The sequence below is a fragment of the Drosophila ananassae genome, chromosome 3L (genome assembly GCF_017639315.1).
Source record: "Drosophila ananassae strain 14024-0371.13 chromosome 3L, ASM1763931v2, whole genome shotgun sequence".
Taxonomy (NCBI): domain Eukaryota; kingdom Metazoa; phylum Arthropoda; class Insecta; order Diptera; family Drosophilidae; genus Drosophila; species Drosophila ananassae.
Window position 1 is genome coordinate 15050576 of NC_057929.1, and position 19649 is coordinate 15070224.

The following is a 19649-nucleotide window of genomic DNA, read 5'->3' on the forward strand; positions in this document are numbered from 1 at the left end:
ATTAATTTTTATTTTATTTTATTTAAAGGGCATCTATTAATCTAGTTTAAATTAAACAGACCAAATTCCTTACTCAATTATTTTTGCCCTGTATCCATCCACTCAACGACTTTTTTTTTTATTTTTGAACCACCTCAGTTGTGGGGACTGCTGGGGTGGGTGAAGGACGACAGGGAGAGGGCCAGGACTCTCGGCCTGAAGTGATGCCGTCGATTGGATGAGCCGAAGCCATGTCCATGGGCCATTCAGTGTTCAGTCGCCCACACTTTTATTGGTTTAATTGCCCACCGAAGCGCAACAAGAGTCGAAGCACACACACCAACTTCCAGGACATCTAGGACACATGCTGCTAATGAAGTTTTCTAACAACATTTCAACTCATGTCGGATCATAATCTGTTAATCTGCGAAACTCCCCCAAAGTAAAAAGAAGTGGAAACATGTCAGAACTGTGGAGACCGAACTGTACCTAAAACATCACATCAATCGGATGTCCTGAAAAAAAGCAAAAAAAGAAGGTTAATGAAAATGGATTTTTAGTTTGGCATCGAAAGGCAGGTCGATTGCCATTAGCTGAGTTACAGGACTAGTACTTTGCAGAGGCTTTTTGTAAATTGGGAAAGCGAAAAGAACAAGTAGTGAGTATCTTGGAGATACAAATATGAAATGGGTAAAAAGCCATTACTTAATTGCAAATATCTGCCATTAATGAGAAACTGAACTTTGAACAGCGCATTAATAATATCCTTTGGCAAACACAAACACAGAACGGCAAATACTAATACATTCGCAATTTGAGCAACATGTCAAAGTAAATAAACAACAGCGTCACTGTCAACACACAAAACTACGGCACGGCAAGGGGCAGGATGTGTGTGCCCTGGCATTGGACACATTGGGGTGTGTCCTGACAGTCGCTTTGCTATTTGTTATGCTTACGCCTCGATTGTGCTGAAAAATCAACAAGCCCATCGACGGCCATTGATGTCTAAGCGCCGACCGGCACCTGGGTGTGTATTTTAATTAAACCTGTTTTTCGAAGGCATTTATCAGATGCAGACAGGACGTGTACCCGAACGCACATCCTAGTACCAGTACTAGTACTACAACTGCTGCAAAAAACTAGACAAAGGTGCCTGCTATCCTAGCTGGACTGTTAATGGACTTTCGATATTTTCAGGAAGTTATGGCCGCTTGATTTATGTCCTGCCACCCCTCCTGGCAAAGTCGTTTAATTATTGAACAGGAGAGGTCGCCCCCAATGCTTGTCTGGCAATCAAATTTGGAATAGTCTGGCATAAAAAATTGTAAGCAGACTTTGTTGGCATTCTGCCATTTCTATTACTTACTTACATCAAATAAACTCCAGTTTACAGCTCGGGACACCAACTTTCCTTTGCAATCCAAACAAACACACTGAAATCTGAAATCAAAGTAAAGCACCTAAGCAGCTTATATAAAAGACAATCAAAGGACCTCCCCAGCCAGAGTTTTTTATTATACTTATTTCACCATGCCAATAGGCGAAAAGTGTTAAACAAAATTTGGAGTCTAGCGTTTATTGAGTGGAACGAACGCCTCAGTTCGAGCTGAATGGAAAATGTATAGCCGGGCGGGTAAAAGCAAAAGTTTAAATTACTTTCCACCGAAACTTTGATCCCAGACAAAAGAAATAGGCAACGAAAATGCAAGCCAGCTAGATTAATGCTTAAAGCGAAAAAGGGTAAAATGTTAAATAACTAATTCATGAAGCGGCAAAAACTTTTCCCTCTGCCAGATTCCCTTTTTTCTATTTTAATAATAGATCATTATATTTTAATAATGTGCTCTCATCAATTTTAAAGCCACTCTCGGCTCTTTATTATTATTTTTTTGCCAATCACCAAATGCGAAAAAGTTTGCGGATCTTCCTATATCAGATGGCCTGACAAGAGATGTCCTTTGTAGTCGTCGCAGGCCGCCATCCGGAAGGACTGTCGTCGAACTGGCAGACAAACAAAACTCAACCGCAGACAGGCAGCAGCTCAAAGGGAGCGCTGTCCTCCTTCGAAAAGTTCATTCGTTTGTAAATAATTTTTAGCCGCTGGCAAAATCGATACTTCACTTAAGATTTTTGCATACACTGCTCCTTGTATTTTGTCAAGCGGCACAAAAGTTTTAAGCCAGCAAAGTTATATGAGCAGCGTATGCCGATAATGCATGCAGGCTGCGACAGGACTCAGGACTCAGCAGTCAAGGGGTCGTGGAGACTATAAGAGACGTGGTAAGCGAAGCATAAGCCAAATGCTAAAGTTTCGCCATTAAAGTTTTCCATCAGCGCCTATTTGCCGAACACTCGAAATGGGGCCCCAAAAAGCCAAAAGGGGGCTAAGGCCAAATATTTGCCAGACAATTAAATGTTTACTGTTTTTATTATATGTTTTTATTTGCCATACTCTCCTGGCATTTTTATGTTGCGACAAAGGGTTCGGGCTAAAATTAATCATACGCCTCGTTGCCACAATGCAAACAATTTGCCAAAAGCGGTGGTGGTGGCGGAGGCGTGGAGAGACTAAGCCGCAGTGCAACGATGACTAGCTTTGTGTGCACCTTGCAACATTGTGGCAGCTGTATTTTGGTATGGGAAAATGCCTGAAATCCTATCCTTAGAGATGGAAATATGTCTTCGATAGGATGGATATATTTTGACATATATGTTAATATAATGTGTATGATTTTCTTAATTTTTAATAATATAATTTAGATTTTGTAAATTTAGTTATATTATTTGATACCCATATCATCCCTGTTAGCCCCCCCATCATTAGCCATTCGAAGTTAATGCGATTTACTAGCCCATCATTTGAAGCGATTCATTGAGGCAGCTCGACATTATATTGCCACTAATTCCAGCAGGCCCAAGGACTCGCCCGCCCTTCTCCAATCTTGATTACAGAGTGTATGAATGCAAATTAATTAACAACACTCGCCGGGCCATAGTAAATTAATAATTTAGCCAGACATTACGCATACGAGGCATTGGCTGAGTGGCAGCGAAAAGCTGTCCAAAAACAGAGCGGAGATGGGCCAAGAGTCATTTTAATTACCACATAACAAGGCAGCGGCCCACAAATGGCAACTGGGAACTGGAAAATGCGAAAAAGCGGAAAAACCTGGAGAATGGGTAATCAGAGAATGCAGAATGGAGAAGGGAAAGCTTGTCACGCTAAATGGGAAATGTTGCGTATACGACCTGAGGGCCGCAGTGCCTGCGTGTGAGGAAGTGTTTTTGTTGTGGCGGATGAGTGTGTGGCGGTGTGGATTGTGCGTTTTATGACATTGCCAATTTACGAAAATTTCATAAATATAAATTGGTTTTAAATGTTAAAATAAAACAATTAAAATTGCCGCTGGTAAACAGCAAATGGAGTTCTCCCACCGCCATTGTGAAATAATGTTTTTAACTCCGAGGAGCTTTGAATAATTTAGTGGGAATTATATGGGATGGACCGTGGGAGTCGGGGAAATCGGTAAATTAGTCAAACATGAGCTGACATTTCAGTCAAATATTCGCATTGAACTTTCATGAAAAATTGCGCAATTCAATCACGGAAAACATGAAATTTATTTACCTATCATCACAAATTTTTGACGCTAAAAAAACGCTGGAAATTGTTTATGGCTCTTGCTGCTATAAAACGGCATGATAAATGAATGAAATTCGCTGGCAATTTTCGTTTTCACTGCTACCATAAATTGCAAACTAATAAAACTGTGGAGAGACCATTGAAAGGACATCAAAAGCGAGTGGAATAAATGTCTAGGAAATGGCCCGAGCAATATGCTTCAACTGGAGGTCGCTCTTGAAGGCAAAGTTGAAGTGTTTGGCTTTAAGTTGGAGCTATTAAGTCGCAGCTAACAAATCGATATTTAATGACAGAGCTTAGTCACGCCCATCCACGCCCCCTCCAGACGAGGCATACACTCAAACAAAGCCAGCACATACATCATTGTCAATGTCAAAATGTCAAAGCAAACTTGCAGCTCACAAAGCCAGCGGCGCATAGTTCTGGGTCCGCCATTCCAAAGACTTATACAGAGAGAAAAAATATAGTTCAAATATTTAATATATAGATTAAATACTACAAACATTCTTTTATTAAAATTTTCCCAAAGAAATTACCACCTTAGAACTATATTTTAATATTTCTAAACCCACCTCTGTAACCAGCATCTCTGGGGTCTGTTTCAAGTCAAGTGCCGTAAACCCTTTAAAAGGACATAGAGTTTTGCATTTCGACCACGCCCACCTAATGCCCACACTGCCAGGATGCTGGCCCTCTGTTGCAGCCTGCAGTTATGATGTTGCAGTAAGCAGCAAGTAAACTGCAATTTGCGAACAAAAACTTTGCTTGCGACAAACTTTACGCCCCTCCTCGTCCTGTCGTGCCGTTCACACCCCGGCTACCCCCTGCTCTCTATCCGTTTCACTTGGCAAACGGACAACAATTTGAACTGACAAAGTCCGGCGATAAAAAAATGTTTAAGTAAAAATGTCAAACAGGTAACGATAAAATATAATGGTTATAGAAGAGTAAGGTGAAATGGAAACAGAATACCAAAAAGGAAACACAATTCCATGAATAACAAGTTGGCTTAAAGGTATAGGCCAGACGTTGAACTTTGGCCCGAATAATATATATAGTTTCGAATAAACCCCTAACCACTGTTCTATTTACTTTCACAAATTCGCTTTTTTTCTGAAAGATTATTACACCCCCACAGACCAAAGCAATAAAGCCAAACAATCTGGTGTCAATTTGACGAGTAGCTTGTCTCGTAATAAGCTCACTCAACTCACAACAATGTACAGTCATCGCTGCCCACCTGCCACGCCCCGGCGGCAATACAGCCAGACACCATCCACCACCCACCACCCACAACCCACCGATTGTACGCCACTCGCATAATCAATTATGCGTCTGCAGTGCGTCCAAAGTTGCCTCTAAACTTGGCAATTTATTTGCACCGGAAACTCAACATAAATCAAACTAATTTCTCCTGGGATTTTTCAGCACAATTTCCAACGTGTCCCTGTCGCGTTTGCCGTCTCTATCATTCAGCTCTTATGCTTTCTCTTTCTCGTCTCCTGTTTGTTGCCTGTATTGTTGTTGTTATTGGTCACGTGTTTAGCTGGGTGAAGGAAGGAAAAGGAGCCAGAGAATGATTGCGGAGGGAGGCATAGCAAATTGAATTTGTCGCGCTGTGTTGCATAATTTGAGGCGCATTGTGCGTCTAATTGGCCGGACCAGGCCAAGGAAAAGTGAAAGCCCCCAAAGAAAACGCCGAGAGAAACCGAGACATGCTCTGATTAAGCAGGTTTTGTTCTCTCTTCGCTAAAGGAGAATTGGTATTGGAATTGGAATTGGAATTGTTATGCATGCTAATTGCGAAGGCGTCTATTCGACTTTGATTTCTATCTCCTATTCAAGGATAACGACAATCTGCGTCATCCGTATGTCCCTGCCAGGATCAATAAAAACTAATCTAAGAAGAATGCAATAAAAAACAGAAAAGCTTTTCCTTTTCAAAAGATAGAAAAAAGTTTGAAGGACTCTTTATTGGAGCTTTCAAAAAATTGTCTTCAAGAACTCCTTCTTTTACAAACTATCTCATTCTTAGTAACATTTTGAGGGAATATCTTTCTATTTCTCTATCATTAAAAAATCAAATCTCAAAATTCCAGGTTCACCGAATAGAAAAATGGAATCTCGATTTGAAGACTTCTTGGGCAGTGGTGATGTACTGCCCATGGAACCCAAATTACCTGAACTTAGTTTGAGGGAATATCGAAACGAAAATCGGATAGAGCCGCCACAAAAGGATCTCAGGCTTCCGAAGCAAAAGGACATCGTTGCGGCACTCAGCGAATTTTGGCGTGAATCTGAACACTGTGACTTCTTGGTTCGGATCGGCGAATATAGATTCCCCTGCCACCGACTGGTGCTAATGGCCTATATCCAGAAGGTGCGCGAAAATCCGGATGTTTTGGATCTGGAATTGCCGGAGGACTTAGTGTCCCCGGGCATATTCGTTTCCCTATATCGCTGGATGACCGACCACGATATTCTGATAAAGCGCTCAGAGATCATACAGCTTTTGTCGGTGGCCACCTATCTGAAAATCGACGAGCTGCTCCACCAGATCTGGACTTGCCTCGAGTCGGATGAATTCAGTGAGCATCACGCCTATCAAGTGGCCGCCGAGGTCCTGTGCTTCAAGACCTTGAAGCACTTACACTGTCCCATGCTGCAGCGAATCCAGGGCTACTTTCTCACATTTGTATCCTGCAAGGAGTTCCTGGAACTGTCACTCGAAAGCCTGTGTTTTATTCTCTCCTCGAACGAAATTGCCGTCAACAGCGAGACGGAGGTTTTTTACGCCGCCATTCGATGGCTGAATCACAATTGGCCGGAACGACTCAAGCACGTTGCGGAGGTCCTGGAAAAGGTGCGACTGCTTAGGGTGCCAAAAAAGTTGGTCAAGTTGTTGGAGTCGCCGAGGGGAGAGTACCAGGTGGATCGGGTCACTCAGCTAGCAGAAGTGAGGAAGAGCCTGGAGGAGATTAGGTGGGTATCCTTGTTGGCTTTTAAAACCAATCAACTTCCATGTCCTTTCGATAGTTTCGCTCAAATTCTGATGCAGCACAGTGATGGAACGTCGTTGTTTGGCGAGATTTATGAGATCTTTCAGGTGACCGTGCCCCAAGCCCGAAAGTTCATATGTCATGACCTGTCACCGTACCATCACCCCGATCCGAACTTACCTGGCCGGGTGTTCAGCTACTCCGAGTTCCTTAAATACCTGGCCCTGCTCCAGACCCTGCCGCCGGATACTTTGCCGCAGCTGCTACGCAGAACTTGATGATGTGCCTGGAGGATGATGACAGCGATCGTGGCATGTGGCAGTTACAAAACACTCGCATTACCCGGTCAGTTGTGCGTCGAGGTGTGACTGAAAACTTTCAGGAATAACATTTCAAATATAATCTTGTTGTTTGTGTAGGTTTAGTTTAGTTCATTTCTTAAAAAGAAATAAAATTAGTGTTTGGCAAACTAAACCCCAAAGCCGCTCCTGTTTCCCTTCTTATGCTCCTTTTCTGCGATTTCCAAAACAATTTCCTCATCAGCAGTAACAGCCGCAACAAAAGCGCCAACAACGCTAACTGCAAACCGCATTTCGCAGCATCGTCATCATCCTGGCCACATCACCTTGTTCCAGGTTGGAATGCCCGCGGCGCCGCTTCGGAGCTCAAAGCACACAGACGCACATACAGGCACACCTTAGCCACAATCTGCCACCCAGCTTGGCCCACAATTTGCCACCAACACTGCCACGCTGCCGCACACCTGGCGTCACAGGTAAATTGAAAATGTTTGTTGCTGCGGCAAGAGTCTGCAAAGTTGGCAAATCGAGATTGCAGTTTCCTGTGACGATGATGTTTACGCTGATGATGATGATTTTCGGCTAATAACTGCAAGCCGTAGCTGCCATAGCCTGGAAGACAAATTTGCATAATTAACAAGTTATGCTTGAATGAAAAAAAAAACCACCAGATGCAAGATGATGCTGCTTAAGCGTGGGAGAAATGGCCACAAAAAACGACCACAATTTCCTAATATGCTCAACACTTTGCGGTTTAAAAAATGTATGCATGTGTGTGGGAACTGTTATTAAAATCATAAATCTGCATTAAGCGGGTCTCTGCGTGTATGTGTGGGTGGGCAAACAAAACGGCTTTATCAGCTAGGCAACGCATTTTTCACATTTTTTACCCCATACATGCATAAATTTATTTTAGAGCCTCGTTCGTCTCCTTTTTTAATAAACTCCGCTGGCTGCTGGTTGCGTCCTGTAAGCGTTCAGGACTCGCACCACACGGCTTATGTCCTGAAAGGCGTCCTTTAATTTATTTTCCATACCCATATCGTTGGCAAAAAGGCAACAGCTACGAGAATGATTAAAAACCACTTTAATATATCTTCTTTGTCAGTTGGGGTAAGCTATTAAGAATAATGGAATGTGTGAGAGAAAATAGGATTTTTTAAGGGGATTTTTAAGATCTATTTGAATAAAACAAAAATTAATCAACTTTTTTTAATAATCCATTTATTCGGTGTCCTTAACCTAGCGGTTGTTGCGGATTAAATGGCGAAGGACGAAAATCAAAAGGACTTAGTGGGTTAGAAGGTGGTGGTGGCGGTCTCCACATCCTTGCTTCCGAAATGCCAGCTCCAAAAATGGCAAGAATCAGCAACGAAAGCCAAAATCGAAGCATTTTTTCCAAAGACTGAGATCAGTTCTGTACAAAGCAATTGCTTTTATAGGAAATCTCTCAAAAATGTGAATCCCAGCTGACATCTGCGCTCGCTGATTATCAGTAATATTCTATGGGGGGTTTTTTGAGAGTGATGTGTCTGAAGGGGATTTTTATAAGAATATATGCTATATACCCGTGTATATAGCACCTATTGTCTGATTAGCCACTCACATACAACAGAATTCAACCAACAGGCAACAATTCACTTCAAAATTGTTCATCAATGTTCATTAATAAGCCTGCTTACAACCATATTTCATGAAAAGTTCTTGAAAACTAGCTATTGATTTTATGTTCATTGCTCATTTCGTGCAAGTAGAAATAAAATTGTGGAGAATAGGATGAAACAGACACGAAAGCACAGAAAAAAAGTTGGAAATTACAACGCATAGTTGCGGTCAATTGTTAGTGCAAAATACCCCAAACAATTAGAAACCACAATTGCTGTTCTGGCCAAGGGAGAACTTTTCATTTTTACTGGCAGGACTGCTGCAGGCTGCATATGCCGCCCGGGCTGGTCCTGCCTGGCTCCCCGGGATCCTGAAGCTGCAAATGCATTCTGAGGTTAATGCTCGCAGCCAAGCGAAGGGCGAACATCTCCCCCAAGTTTCCGACCTGCAGCACCCCACCCCATCCTCTCTTAACCCACTTCAAGCCCAAGAGTTCGGTTTATAAACTTGCCCGGGCAATGCTGTCCTGACAGTACATTTGGCAAATTTTCCTTTTCCTAGCTACCTCGGTGCTCAACTTTCCTGCAGCTGCACTTTTCCACCGATACCGACACTGCACCCTCTCTGGCCGCCCCTCCTTTTTCTTCTTAACTGTCCCTCTGTCAAGTGAGGCGAACATAATGCGATTTTAATACAGATTTCGCCCAACTCCCCATTGGCGTACGTATGTAATATATAAGCCTTTAACTGTTTATTTGTTGGGCAGGACGTGTGCCACATTTCGGTCCAATCGGTTGATAACTGCGTATCCGGCAGAGTACTTAAGCTGCTTAAGTGTTTTGCTCATTTTGCGAAAATTTCCCCTGACTTTTGTACAATTGAATAATTAGTTTTGGGCAGGAGATTAGAGGATAGGGAATTGTGGATAGTTTGGTTATATTTCTTCTACCTCTAATATTAAAAAATATCCGGAAAGAGGTAGAAACACTTCTATGCTTATTTTTTACACTGTTTGGAAGGCCCAAAAAAGGCTCCCCTTTTCCATATTTTGTTTTTTAGTGTCTGTACTAAACAGTTTAACCCACACAGAAACAGGAACCACAGGAACAGGAATGTAAATGTACGAGTGTGTATCCGTGGGTGGTTCATGCTTTTACAATCCTATTAAAGTATCAGACAATCTAATCAACGGCAGGCAGCAGCTCAAAAACCGCGCGTCCTGCACACGCGCTAAACGTTGCCAAAAACCAAGGACGACCGCAGACGGAAAGAGGTCCGGGTAAGCCCTGGCTCGGATGGGAGTGGGTGGGCAGATCCGCAATTGCTGACGCCATTGCTGCTTGTTGTTGACAGCCCCCAGTCTCCTGGCCCGTGCCCCCTCTCACTGCCAGTGCCAAGCATTTGGTCTACAACTAAACACGCAGATAGACAACCAGATAGCAAGGCAGCACCTACAACAACCACAGGAGCAAGACGAGCACCAACAGAGGCAACAGCCATCGCAAGAATGCCAACAATGGCAACAAACAACAATCGCATTACAAGGCAAAATGTCCAGTAAAACAGGCGGCGCTCGAGTCGACTTCTTGATGGCCTTGGGGTCTGGGGATACACGGGGGACATCATGAAGATGGACTCCGTCTAGAGGGGTCTAGAGATAGCAGCGTGATAGGAGGATAGATAGGAAACCAGAAACAGTACTCACCTGGCCATTGTTTCTGAGGCTCACGCACTCATCTCCCGCCATGACTGTTGGCCGGAGCCATTGCATTGTTGTTGGTTCGGTCTGCGTCAGTTTAATTTGAATACACTTAAGTGTGTTGCGGTGTGCCAGGGACCCGCTACGAGAATTTCCAATTGAAAATCACTTCAAGTTTAATTTGATTGCCGCTCCGGCAGCTGAGTTGAGAGAAGTGGTTAGCTCCCCAATCCCAGTTGTAGTCTCTCTTTCTTCTCCTCATTGTACCGTTCCCAGTCCTCCATCTATAGTATATAGTACAGTATGTATATCGCCTTGATTTTAATCACATTTCGGACCATCATTAATATTGATGAAAACTTGTTATGTTCTGCATAATTTGTGAGAAGGCTCAAGGAAAACAGCAACATGTTTCAGTCCCTTGGCCAAATACAAGGCTCGTCCTGGCTCGAATTTCCTTAAGTTTCGGTCGGTGAAGTTTCATTACTTGATTATTTCCACTCCCGCCTGCGAAGGAAGTGAAAGGGAGCAGAAAAAATGCACGGAAAACGAAATTAAATCTCCAGGCATAGTCAACCAAAAACAAGAAAGGAAAGCTAACTTCGGGCGGAGCCGAAGTTTATATACCCTTGCAGCTGAGTCGCAGTCCGCTAGGTGGCGCCACCCATCTTATATTATTAGATATATAGCGGATCGTATATAGTTGGCCGATCCTTATGAAACTTGGAAAATCGAATTTTTTTGCCAAAAGAGGAATCCATTGAAACTCCCATCCTTCTAACTTGAAAAACAACGAAGTTATAGCATTTCCGATCAATCAGTTATATGACAGCTATAGGATATAGACGGCCGATCCTGATGACATTTAGCAGATCATATAAGTTGGCCCAAATTAGAATGCACAGAAAGTCCCATCCTTCTAACTTGAAAAACAACGAAGTTATAGCATTTTCGATCAATCAGTTATATGGCAGCTATAGGATATAGTTGGCCGATCCTTATGAAATTCGACAAATCAGATTGTTTTTCCCAAAATAGAATCTCTACCAAATCCCATCTTTCTAACTTAAAAAACACCAAAGTTATGCCAATTTCGATCGTTCTATGACAGCTATAGGATATAGTCGGCCGATCCTTACGAAATTTTGTACATAAGATATTCTGGTCAAATATAACATGTGTAGAAACTCCCAACCCTCTAACTTAAAAAACACCAAAGTTATGGCATTTCCGATCAATCAGTTATATGGCAGCTATAGGATATAGTCGACCGATCCCGGCCGTTCCGACTTATATACTGCCTGCAAAGGAATGAAGGGTGTGTGCAAAGTTTCAACTCGATAGCTTTAAAACTGAGAGACTAGTTTGCGTAGAAACAGACAGACGGACAGACGGACAGACGGACAGACGGACAGACGGACAGACGGACAGACGGACCGACGGACAGACGGACAGACGGACAGACGGACAGACGGACATGCTCATATCGACTCAGGAGGTGATCCTGATCAGGAATATATATACTTTATAGGGTCGGAGATGTCTCCTTCACTGCGTTGCACACTTTTGACCAAAATTATAATACCCTCTGCAAGGGTATAAAAAAAAGGGCAAATGGAATGCGCCACGCAGACGAAAAGGACGAAAGGAGAGTAAGGGCGAGGAGTTTGGGCGCCAAGGGTCTGAGGAGTTGGGAATGTAATGCAATCAGGAATCAAAAAAGGAAACTCACTTTGCCAAGAATGCGGAATACCCTTTGACGAATCTTTGTTACCTGTTGTTCAAATAGAATTGGATTTTTCAGTGTGCGACAACAAAAAGGCTGAAAACTTTATTGACTTAATGCTCATATCTATATCTATTTGACCCCCGACAACTTGCGAACTTGGGAATGATACCCTACGTGCCCGGTCATAATCATCCTTCCGCCACAATGGTGATGAACCCATTATGCCGCCCACAGCACACATTCCCATTCCCATTCCAGGTGATCCAGGCGAGAGTAAAAAGAAGCAACAAAAATTGGATTTTCATTATTTACAGCATATTACACACATGGTATGTGTGGGTGCTGCGTCCTGCTTCCTGAGTCCTGCTGCTGTGGCTCCTGTGCCTCCTCGAGTCCTGTCGGCAGTACACAGTATCGTATATCGATAGGCATATGTGTCTATATGTTCATGCATCAAGTAGGTCTGGCTTTTATACGACTGCAACGTGGCGTATACGTAACAACAAATACAAAAAATGAAATCGCCCGACACAAGTGGAAGAGTGGAAATGGATGGGTGTGGGACAGGACGATAGGACGTCGGGATGATAGGATGGACCCTTTGGGCTAGGAAATTAATTAAATTAAGTCAACGAAAAGTGAAACGCCAGACGCACTAACACAAACACAACCACACACACCCACACTCGCTCCTACTTGTCGCATGCTCGTACAGTTTCCTGTTATCCTGGGAGCAGGAAGGAAGCCCTTGCCCGCAGGACACACTCTTTGACATTCATCGCTTACCATCATCCTCCTGCTATCATTTTCTGATGCGATGCTGCCGGCATCCGCGATAAGCTCGCTTCGTTATAATCCTAATTAAATATTTAGGTTTACTCTATGGCTGTATTTACTCAACTCCCACTCTGTCCAGCGACGGAGGACGCCGTGTTCTGTTTTCAGTTTTCGTCTTTATCTGATAAGTCCTGCCCTGCTGGGTGGGCAAGGGTTAATTGCATTAGAGTTATGACAATTGCCAGCAAATTTGACTTAAAAAAGCAGAATGGGCGAGCAAATACGAAATCTGAATGCGAAAATCAGCGCGCAGGACTAATTAGATAAAAACTGCATCATCAGCTGGAAAATCGAGACTAGCTGGCAGGGATAAACAAACTAGCATCTCATAGAACAGAACAAAAATATTGCACAAAGGGTGCTGTGTTTTTTAAAGTCCTTCAGCTGCATTTTGATAGCCCGGCTTTTGTAGTCTAGACAGGATCAAATAATAAACTGATCTGGGAGAGCCTAGAGAACCCCTTCGGAAGGTCCTCTCCGCACTGATAGCATCTGTTTGCTATTCTATTTTCCATTCCATCCAATCCTACTCCTTCGTCCACCCACTTACCAAGTCCTGGGCCGTCTGACGTTTGCCGGCGCAGTTGAGACAGGACGCAATTTGTTTTAATCAACAAAGTCAAAAAGGGGGCACGTAGATCTCCATTCTGTGAGAAATTAAATAAACTTTGTGTTGGCCAAACAATTTGGCCATCGTCCGCCTCCGAAGCGTCTGCGGTTTTGACCGCCGTTCCAGACACAAAAAACTCCAGAGGAGTTACAAAATAGCTGACGACCAAAGGACCTCTCCCCCATCCAAGGACCCGGACGTGACGAGCCGGCTAGGAGAATAGCGAATTGCAAGTCGAGTCCTTGCTGCAGCCAATCCTTTAAAGCGATTTAATAATGCAGCAACTTTGCGGGGTATCCTGGCAGCCCGAGGACATTAATTTTCTTGAGCACACAAATTTGTCATAATGAAGTTTAGTGCTTGAGACGCACCCACCCCGGATAACCCCTGGTACTGGTAGTCCCCAAATAATAACAATACGTTCGACAGATAAATGAAAATTCCAGGGCAGGACATAAATTATTTCCAAGGCTCTGATTTATTGGCTGACCACAACAAATGCCACAAACAAACAGTCCGAGATTAGGAAAAGAAAACTGTTTGGCCAGCTTCTTTAGAAATCTTCTCAAAAATAAAAAGTGTGATGCCCTTTTTACTCAGAACTGGCACTCCCGAGTCCTTTGTGAATGCCATTGTGTGCGCTGTATCCTGTAAAGGGCATCTTTATTTCGGCTCCTTGGAGGGAACAACTTTTGATCTGCTGCCTGATGTATTTATTGTGTGTCCATTGTGGGTTATCAATAAAGCAAATTGAATTTGCGGCGGTGCAAAAAGTGCCACTGAGGTCGATCAGGATATATGTCAGCGGGAGGCAGGAAAAACGTGGAAATTGCCTTCCAGACAGCTCAAGATTCGGTCGATTGTTTGCCGCTGTTTGCTGTTGTTTGTGGGGGTTTGTTGAGCTGAAATATACGAATTAAATGAATCCTGCGAATTGTTCTTGCTTTGATTCTTCAATTCTCCCCAAATGATAAATGAAAGAGGTTAACTGATGATTTAACAAAACCTCTTCTATCCCGAATCCTTGACATCTTCATTCTTTGCCCCCTGGAAACTGATTATTTATTTATCATCCTCCATGTGTCCCTCACATACTTTGAATGTAATGAATCAAATCGAATCGAATCGAATGGGATCGAATTGAATCGGTTCAGTTAAGTTGTGTCGGTTCGGTTTCGCTTCGGATCAACTTTGTGCGCTCTGAGGCGTAAATGTTTTATGGAATGATTTATTATAGCCGGCTTCTATCTGTCTACTGGACGGAGGCGTGGCCCTAGCCCGGACCCTAGGCCATAAAACATGGCCCCTTATTTGTTGCCACTACCACCGCTGTGGTACCCCAGAAGGTCCAAAAGAACACGTCCAATCGATTGTTAACAACTCGCCTAACAAGAACAAATGTCGTTCGCATTGAAAAATTGTTATTTCTTTGTCTGCAGGACTATTTGTTTTTTTTTTTCATGTTGGAAGGTAAGGTGGGACAAAATTAATGGAAGTTTTTCTTTGTTGTCCGGGATTTAATTAGTGGTCTGGTGGTGTAAAATCTTGATTGCAAGAAGAGCAAATGCTTCCCTAATCCATTTCCCTTACAATGTACTTTCAACTCAACCCATTGGAGCTGACACTGAATACATTAAATTAATTGCTGTGACTGCAACGGCGTTAATTACATGCATCTATCTACTCATTGCCTGCCACGCCATTGTTCAAAAAAAAAAAAGGACACACACAAATGAAATTGGGCATAAAACAATGCATTTCCGGTCTCCTCCCCGACACATGGCGTCCTTCCGCTTTAACGCCATTTTCTCTCCATCTCTCTTTCTCTGCTTCCCACACACACACACACTCGCACCGGGTTCGATAAACACTCCTATCGTCTGGATCAGGAGAGGAAAAAATCGAGAAGTAAGCCAAAAGTAGAGAAAAATCGGTTGCAGGACATTGAATTGTTGCCTGCTTTATGTTGCCATTCCATTAATTATCGTTCGTTATTTTAACTTTTAGCATCGCCATTGCGGCAGGGGGGCCGCCATTGTGCGCTGTGTCTGCACTTTACAAATACCCGGTCGCATACCTCATAATATTGGCCAACATCCTTTTTGTCGCATTTTTTTTCGCCAGCCCCCTCGATATGGCTGTAATTTTTTGTCAACGCCTTTTGTTTGCACATTAAATGGCATTGCCCGCCAGCGCCATGTGCAATTGTCCTGCCGGCTTTGCTACCTCTTTCTTTATCCTTTTTGGCACCCACACCAGGCGCACTATGACATTCCATTGGTCGATGGTCTGGGTAATGAATTACTAGCCACATGCTTTTTGTCCACCGCCCGCCGTCTCGCAACAATGACATTGCAGTTTTTAGCCGCTCCCGCCAGCGCCGCCAACGCCGCCATCGCCGCCAGGACATCAACCATTTTCAGGGCCGCCAGCCAGACAGGACGCCCCGCTGGAGGAGAAGCATCCAGCCAGGCAGGCTGGTGGGAAATTATGCCTGTTTAATTGTTATATGGCCATGGCCGCCATTTTAAATACTTGGCATTGAAATATGCTCGCAGGACGACTGTCGACGCTTTTAAATTAAGAGGCATTAAGTGCAGTATCTCCGAAATAAGTTATATAAACTAAATAGAACTGCCTAAAAACACGGACCTTTTAATATCCATTACAGAAAAGCCTCTAGGGAAAACAAATCGTACGCTCAGATTTATATTTTTCAAGCTGCTCTCAGCCCAATAATGTAAAGGGCCCAAATGAAAAATGAGTTAAAGCCACTTGCCAGCAAACTCTAATGGAAAAACTAAGAAAAGCTGCTAAGGGAGGGCTGCTGGCGAGAACTTAATGCCGGAGCGGAAATGTGACACGTTGTACTTGAATGCTTCGCCTGGAAAAACGTTTCCGGTTGGCGCAAAAATTAATTTCATTAATGCACGAAACTGGAGACGCCACCAGAGTAAGATGAAAGGCGAAGGACGAAGGAGGTGGGACAAGCGAAGGAAATGGGACACAGTTCCATTTACTTGATTCTCACTTTATTCAGAGGGCAGAACACAAAATCCAGCAATTAATTTCCTATTCAAACTGCTTCTTTAGCTTGGCCAGCTGGATGAGGAATTCATCGCGGACGGCTCTCCTCTCCCCCAATCCCTCGATGGGCACCAGCTCCTCGCACTGTTTGGCAATCTCCGCGAGGGTCACAGCATCCTCTCGGGTGTTGGGCGTCGCTCCGTAAGTTGCACTCACAGCAGAGATTTCTCCTCCGAAGCGATGGAAGTAATCGGCCACGCCTCCGGGAGCATTAAGATGAGCCGTTTCCAGCGATCCCAAGAGGGCATAGCGCAGTCCCAGACCCTGGCTCAGCACTCGATCCACATCCGCCACGGTGAGTATTCCTGACGCCACCAAGCGCCAGACCTCGTTGAGGATCGCATACTGTATCCTGTTAGTGGCGAAGCCCTCGATCTCCCTGTTTAGCGTCACGGGACGCTGGCCAATGTTGAGCATCAGGGATTTGGTCTGTTCCACAGCCTCCTTGGAGGTCCAGGGAGCAGGCACTATCTCCACCAAGGGTATAAAATAGGGAGGGTTCAGGGGATGGGCCACCAGCATCTATTAAATATACCAGGAACTTTATAAGCTAATCAATTAATTATTTAATTAAATCTCCTCACCTGTTCTTTTCTGCTTAGACCCTCGCTGTACAGAGAAGGCATAAAGGTGCTAGTGGAACTGGCCACCACCGTGATGCCATCCAAGAGCTCATCCAACTGGGAGTAGAGTGTCTGCTTTAGCTGCAGTACTTCGGGAACGCATTCCTGAATATGCAAGGCATCCTTGACCAGCTCGTCCAACTTTGTGGTGACGTCAATGAGAGCAAGTTGCTCGGCAGCTCTTATCTTTCCCCGGAGTGAACCCTTCTCCTCTAGGCGGTGCAGCTCCTTCTCCAGCTCCTGCAGGGCTGTGGTCAGCTGGGTGTCCAGGATGTCGTACATCTGGACCCAATACCCGGCGGCTGCAAAGAGCATGGCCCAGGCTCTTCCAATCAGGCCACTGCCCACGATCCCAATCTTCTGGCGACTCATTTCGAACTGACGGATGTTGGAAGATGGATGTTGGAGCAATCAGAGGGTTCTCGACGGAACTTATCGCCCTAGCACAGTGGTTCCTCTCAAATGCAACAAGGTCCCAAATCCAAACACAGTTTTAATTATCTGGAATATTATATTATATGGCTCTACTGTTCGAACAGTACAGTTCTACTGTGCTTAAGGTCAAGTTCACCCACTATTCACATCATTCATGTGACTATATTTTTTATTGAAGATAATGAATTGTTTATTTATGGCAGTGCAGTGAAAATATGTGTATGATCATTGAGATTTATAAATTGTTTGATTTCTTAAATAAGCTCTTTGTAAATAATTAGCATCTTTAAAAGTTTATTTCCCATTTCAATTATTTAATTAATAAAGTTGATGAGCCCCAATCGCCTTTCACTCTTTTCCGGTATTAATTTGACTTAATTTGATTTCTTATCAGCTGCGTCGGGTCTGTGAGGTTCTTAACAGCCTATTAATTGATAATCCCGGGCTTTGTGATTTATTAAAGCTTTCACTTTCGGCTTGAAGATTAAGGGAGGGCGGCCAGATGGACAGAGGTGGAGGTGGAAGGGGGTACTGAGAGTACAGGGCGTGACATACCGCCCAGCTGACAAAAGCCTGCATGTAATACTTTTATGCATATTTCGCGCATATTTTTCTGACATTGTAAGTGGCTGAGGCTGCCAGCAATAAATTATTGAATAAGCACTGCCAGCAACAACAGCAACAGAAACCGGAAGAGACAGCCGCAGAGAAGGAGATGGAGATGGTGAGCAGTGCGAGGGAGTCCTGGGACAGAGTCTCGTTTTCATATGTAAACCACATTAATCATACGCCCCGTTTGCGTTTTCATTTACGCCACTGACATATGAAAAAATGTGAACGAATGAATAACAACAGCAATAACAGGAGTAACTGGAGGATCGGCACCAGAAACAGAAACAGAAGCCGAATCAGGACCAGAATTCAGAAGCAGGATACAGGACGGGAATCCCCAGACGAAACAGTTAGGCAGCCGGGTTAAATCAGCCATGAAATGCCATCTACACTCCACTATGGCAAGCTATAAAAACGAGTTTAACAAAAGGCCATGAACAGAAATATTTATATATAAGGATATTCCACAATAAAGTATATAGTAGATTCGTGTTGAGGGATTCACATTTCACTTCATTGCATTTAAATGCTTGTTAATATAAATGAAAAATGGAAATCAATGCCAGATGCAAAAGGAGGACTGTTGAAAGCGTTTACGTTTACGCTTACAATTGCTCGATTCCGCCGGCCCACTTCACATCCTTTTTGGGCACAGGACTCAATGGAGAGGAAAGCGAAACGTAAAATATTAATCCGTATTTCGATACGCCAATTATGCGGCATATTTTATGGGCTTTTATTCGAAAAATACAAAAACGTGTAGTTCACTGAGCATGTCAATTTAAACCTAATCTAATTAGTAGTCCTCTGGGTCACCTTAAATCCAATCCAATCCGTTCCTTTACGGGATTTCACCAACCAATGCCAATCAAATGCGGTCAACTGTCACAGCAGCAGAAATCAAAATCACCAACAAAAAAAATCAAGGAAACAGAGAAGCATCAGCAGCTGTAAAAAAAAAGAGGCAACCTCAAAATCAATTAATTTTATTGGCCATCTTCCCGTGTCCTGGCCGCCCTGGCAGTCCTTCGTGTGCGGAAAACAGAAATGTCATTGTGGTGAAAAACTATTTCCCAAACAGAGAGCCATTTCCCGTTTATTTGGACCTTTTTTTCGTGCCGTTTGTAAAGACCAGGGTACTAAGGGTGTACAACTAAATGGGTTTTAATCTGAATTAGTTGAATAGTGTTTACATAGTCTGTAATATGGATAAAGTTACTCAATTAATTATGAAATAATATGTTAAATAGATCTGGTTCACCTGCCAGGGTATCAGGGGTTCGGGAGGTCCTTTATCTCCACCTTTTTGTATTGTTTGTCATTGGGCGGATTCTAAATCTGAGTCTATCTCGGCTCTGACATTGACAAAAGTGGCAAGGATTAAAAGTTGTACACGGGGCAAAAGCCATTGAAAGCTAACCACATAGATACACACTCTCACACAGAATATTTTCCTACTTTTCCTGTTTTCCGTTTTTTTTCCTTGTTG

At 43.5% G+C, this 19649-nt stretch overlaps 2 protein-coding genes and 1 long non-coding RNA gene across 3 annotated transcripts; 2 read left to right on the top strand and 1 right to left on the bottom strand.

Annotated features, from left to right (window-relative positions):
• Positions 1-788: 788 nt before the first annotated feature.
• LOC116654728 lies at positions 789-2395 on the top strand. Its single transcript, XR_004309917.2, has 3 exons — positions 789-1009; positions 1180-1306; positions 1369-2395. It is a non-coding gene; the product is annotated as an uncharacterized LOC116654728 (long non-coding RNA).
• A 3252-nt stretch (positions 2396-5647) lies between these two features.
• On the top strand, positions 5648-7098 carry LOC6496363 (actin-binding protein IPP). Its single transcript, XM_001960729.4, has 2 exons — positions 5648-6607; positions 6662-7098. The coding sequence occupies exons 1-2, from the start codon at positions 5742-5744 to the stop codon at positions 6900-6902; spliced, it is 1107 nt and encodes a 368-aa protein (XP_001960765.1). The 5' UTR covers positions 5648-5741; the 3' UTR covers positions 6903-7098.
• A 9279-nt stretch (positions 7099-16377) lies between these two features.
• Positions 16378-17508, bottom strand: LOC6494200 (lambda-crystallin). Its single transcript, XM_001960730.4, has 2 exons — positions 17075-17508; positions 16378-17012 (listed from the first exon to the last, which is right to left on the bottom strand). The coding sequence occupies exons 1-2, from the start codon at positions 17483-17485 to the stop codon at positions 16476-16478; spliced, it is 948 nt and encodes a 315-aa protein (XP_001960766.1). The 5' UTR covers positions 17486-17508; the 3' UTR covers positions 16378-16475.
• Positions 17509-19649: the final 2141 nt, after the last annotated feature.

Coding starts and splice junctions, on each gene's coding strand:
- LOC6496363 (XM_001960729.4), top strand. CDS start 5,742: ATGGAATCTCGATTTGAAGACTTCTTGGGCAGTGGTGATGTACTGCCC. Junction 6,608..6,661: donor AAGAGCCTGGAGGAGATTAG/GTGGGTATCCTT, acceptor TCCTTTCGATAG/TTTCGCTCAAATTCTGATGC.
- LOC6494200 (XM_001960730.4), bottom strand. CDS start 17,485: ATGAGTCGCCAGAAGATTGGGATCGTGGGCAGTGGCCTGATTGGAAGA. Junction 17,013..17,074: donor GTCTAAGCAGAAAAGAACAG/GTGAGGAGATTT, acceptor TATATTTAATAG/ATGCTGGTGGCCCATCCCCT.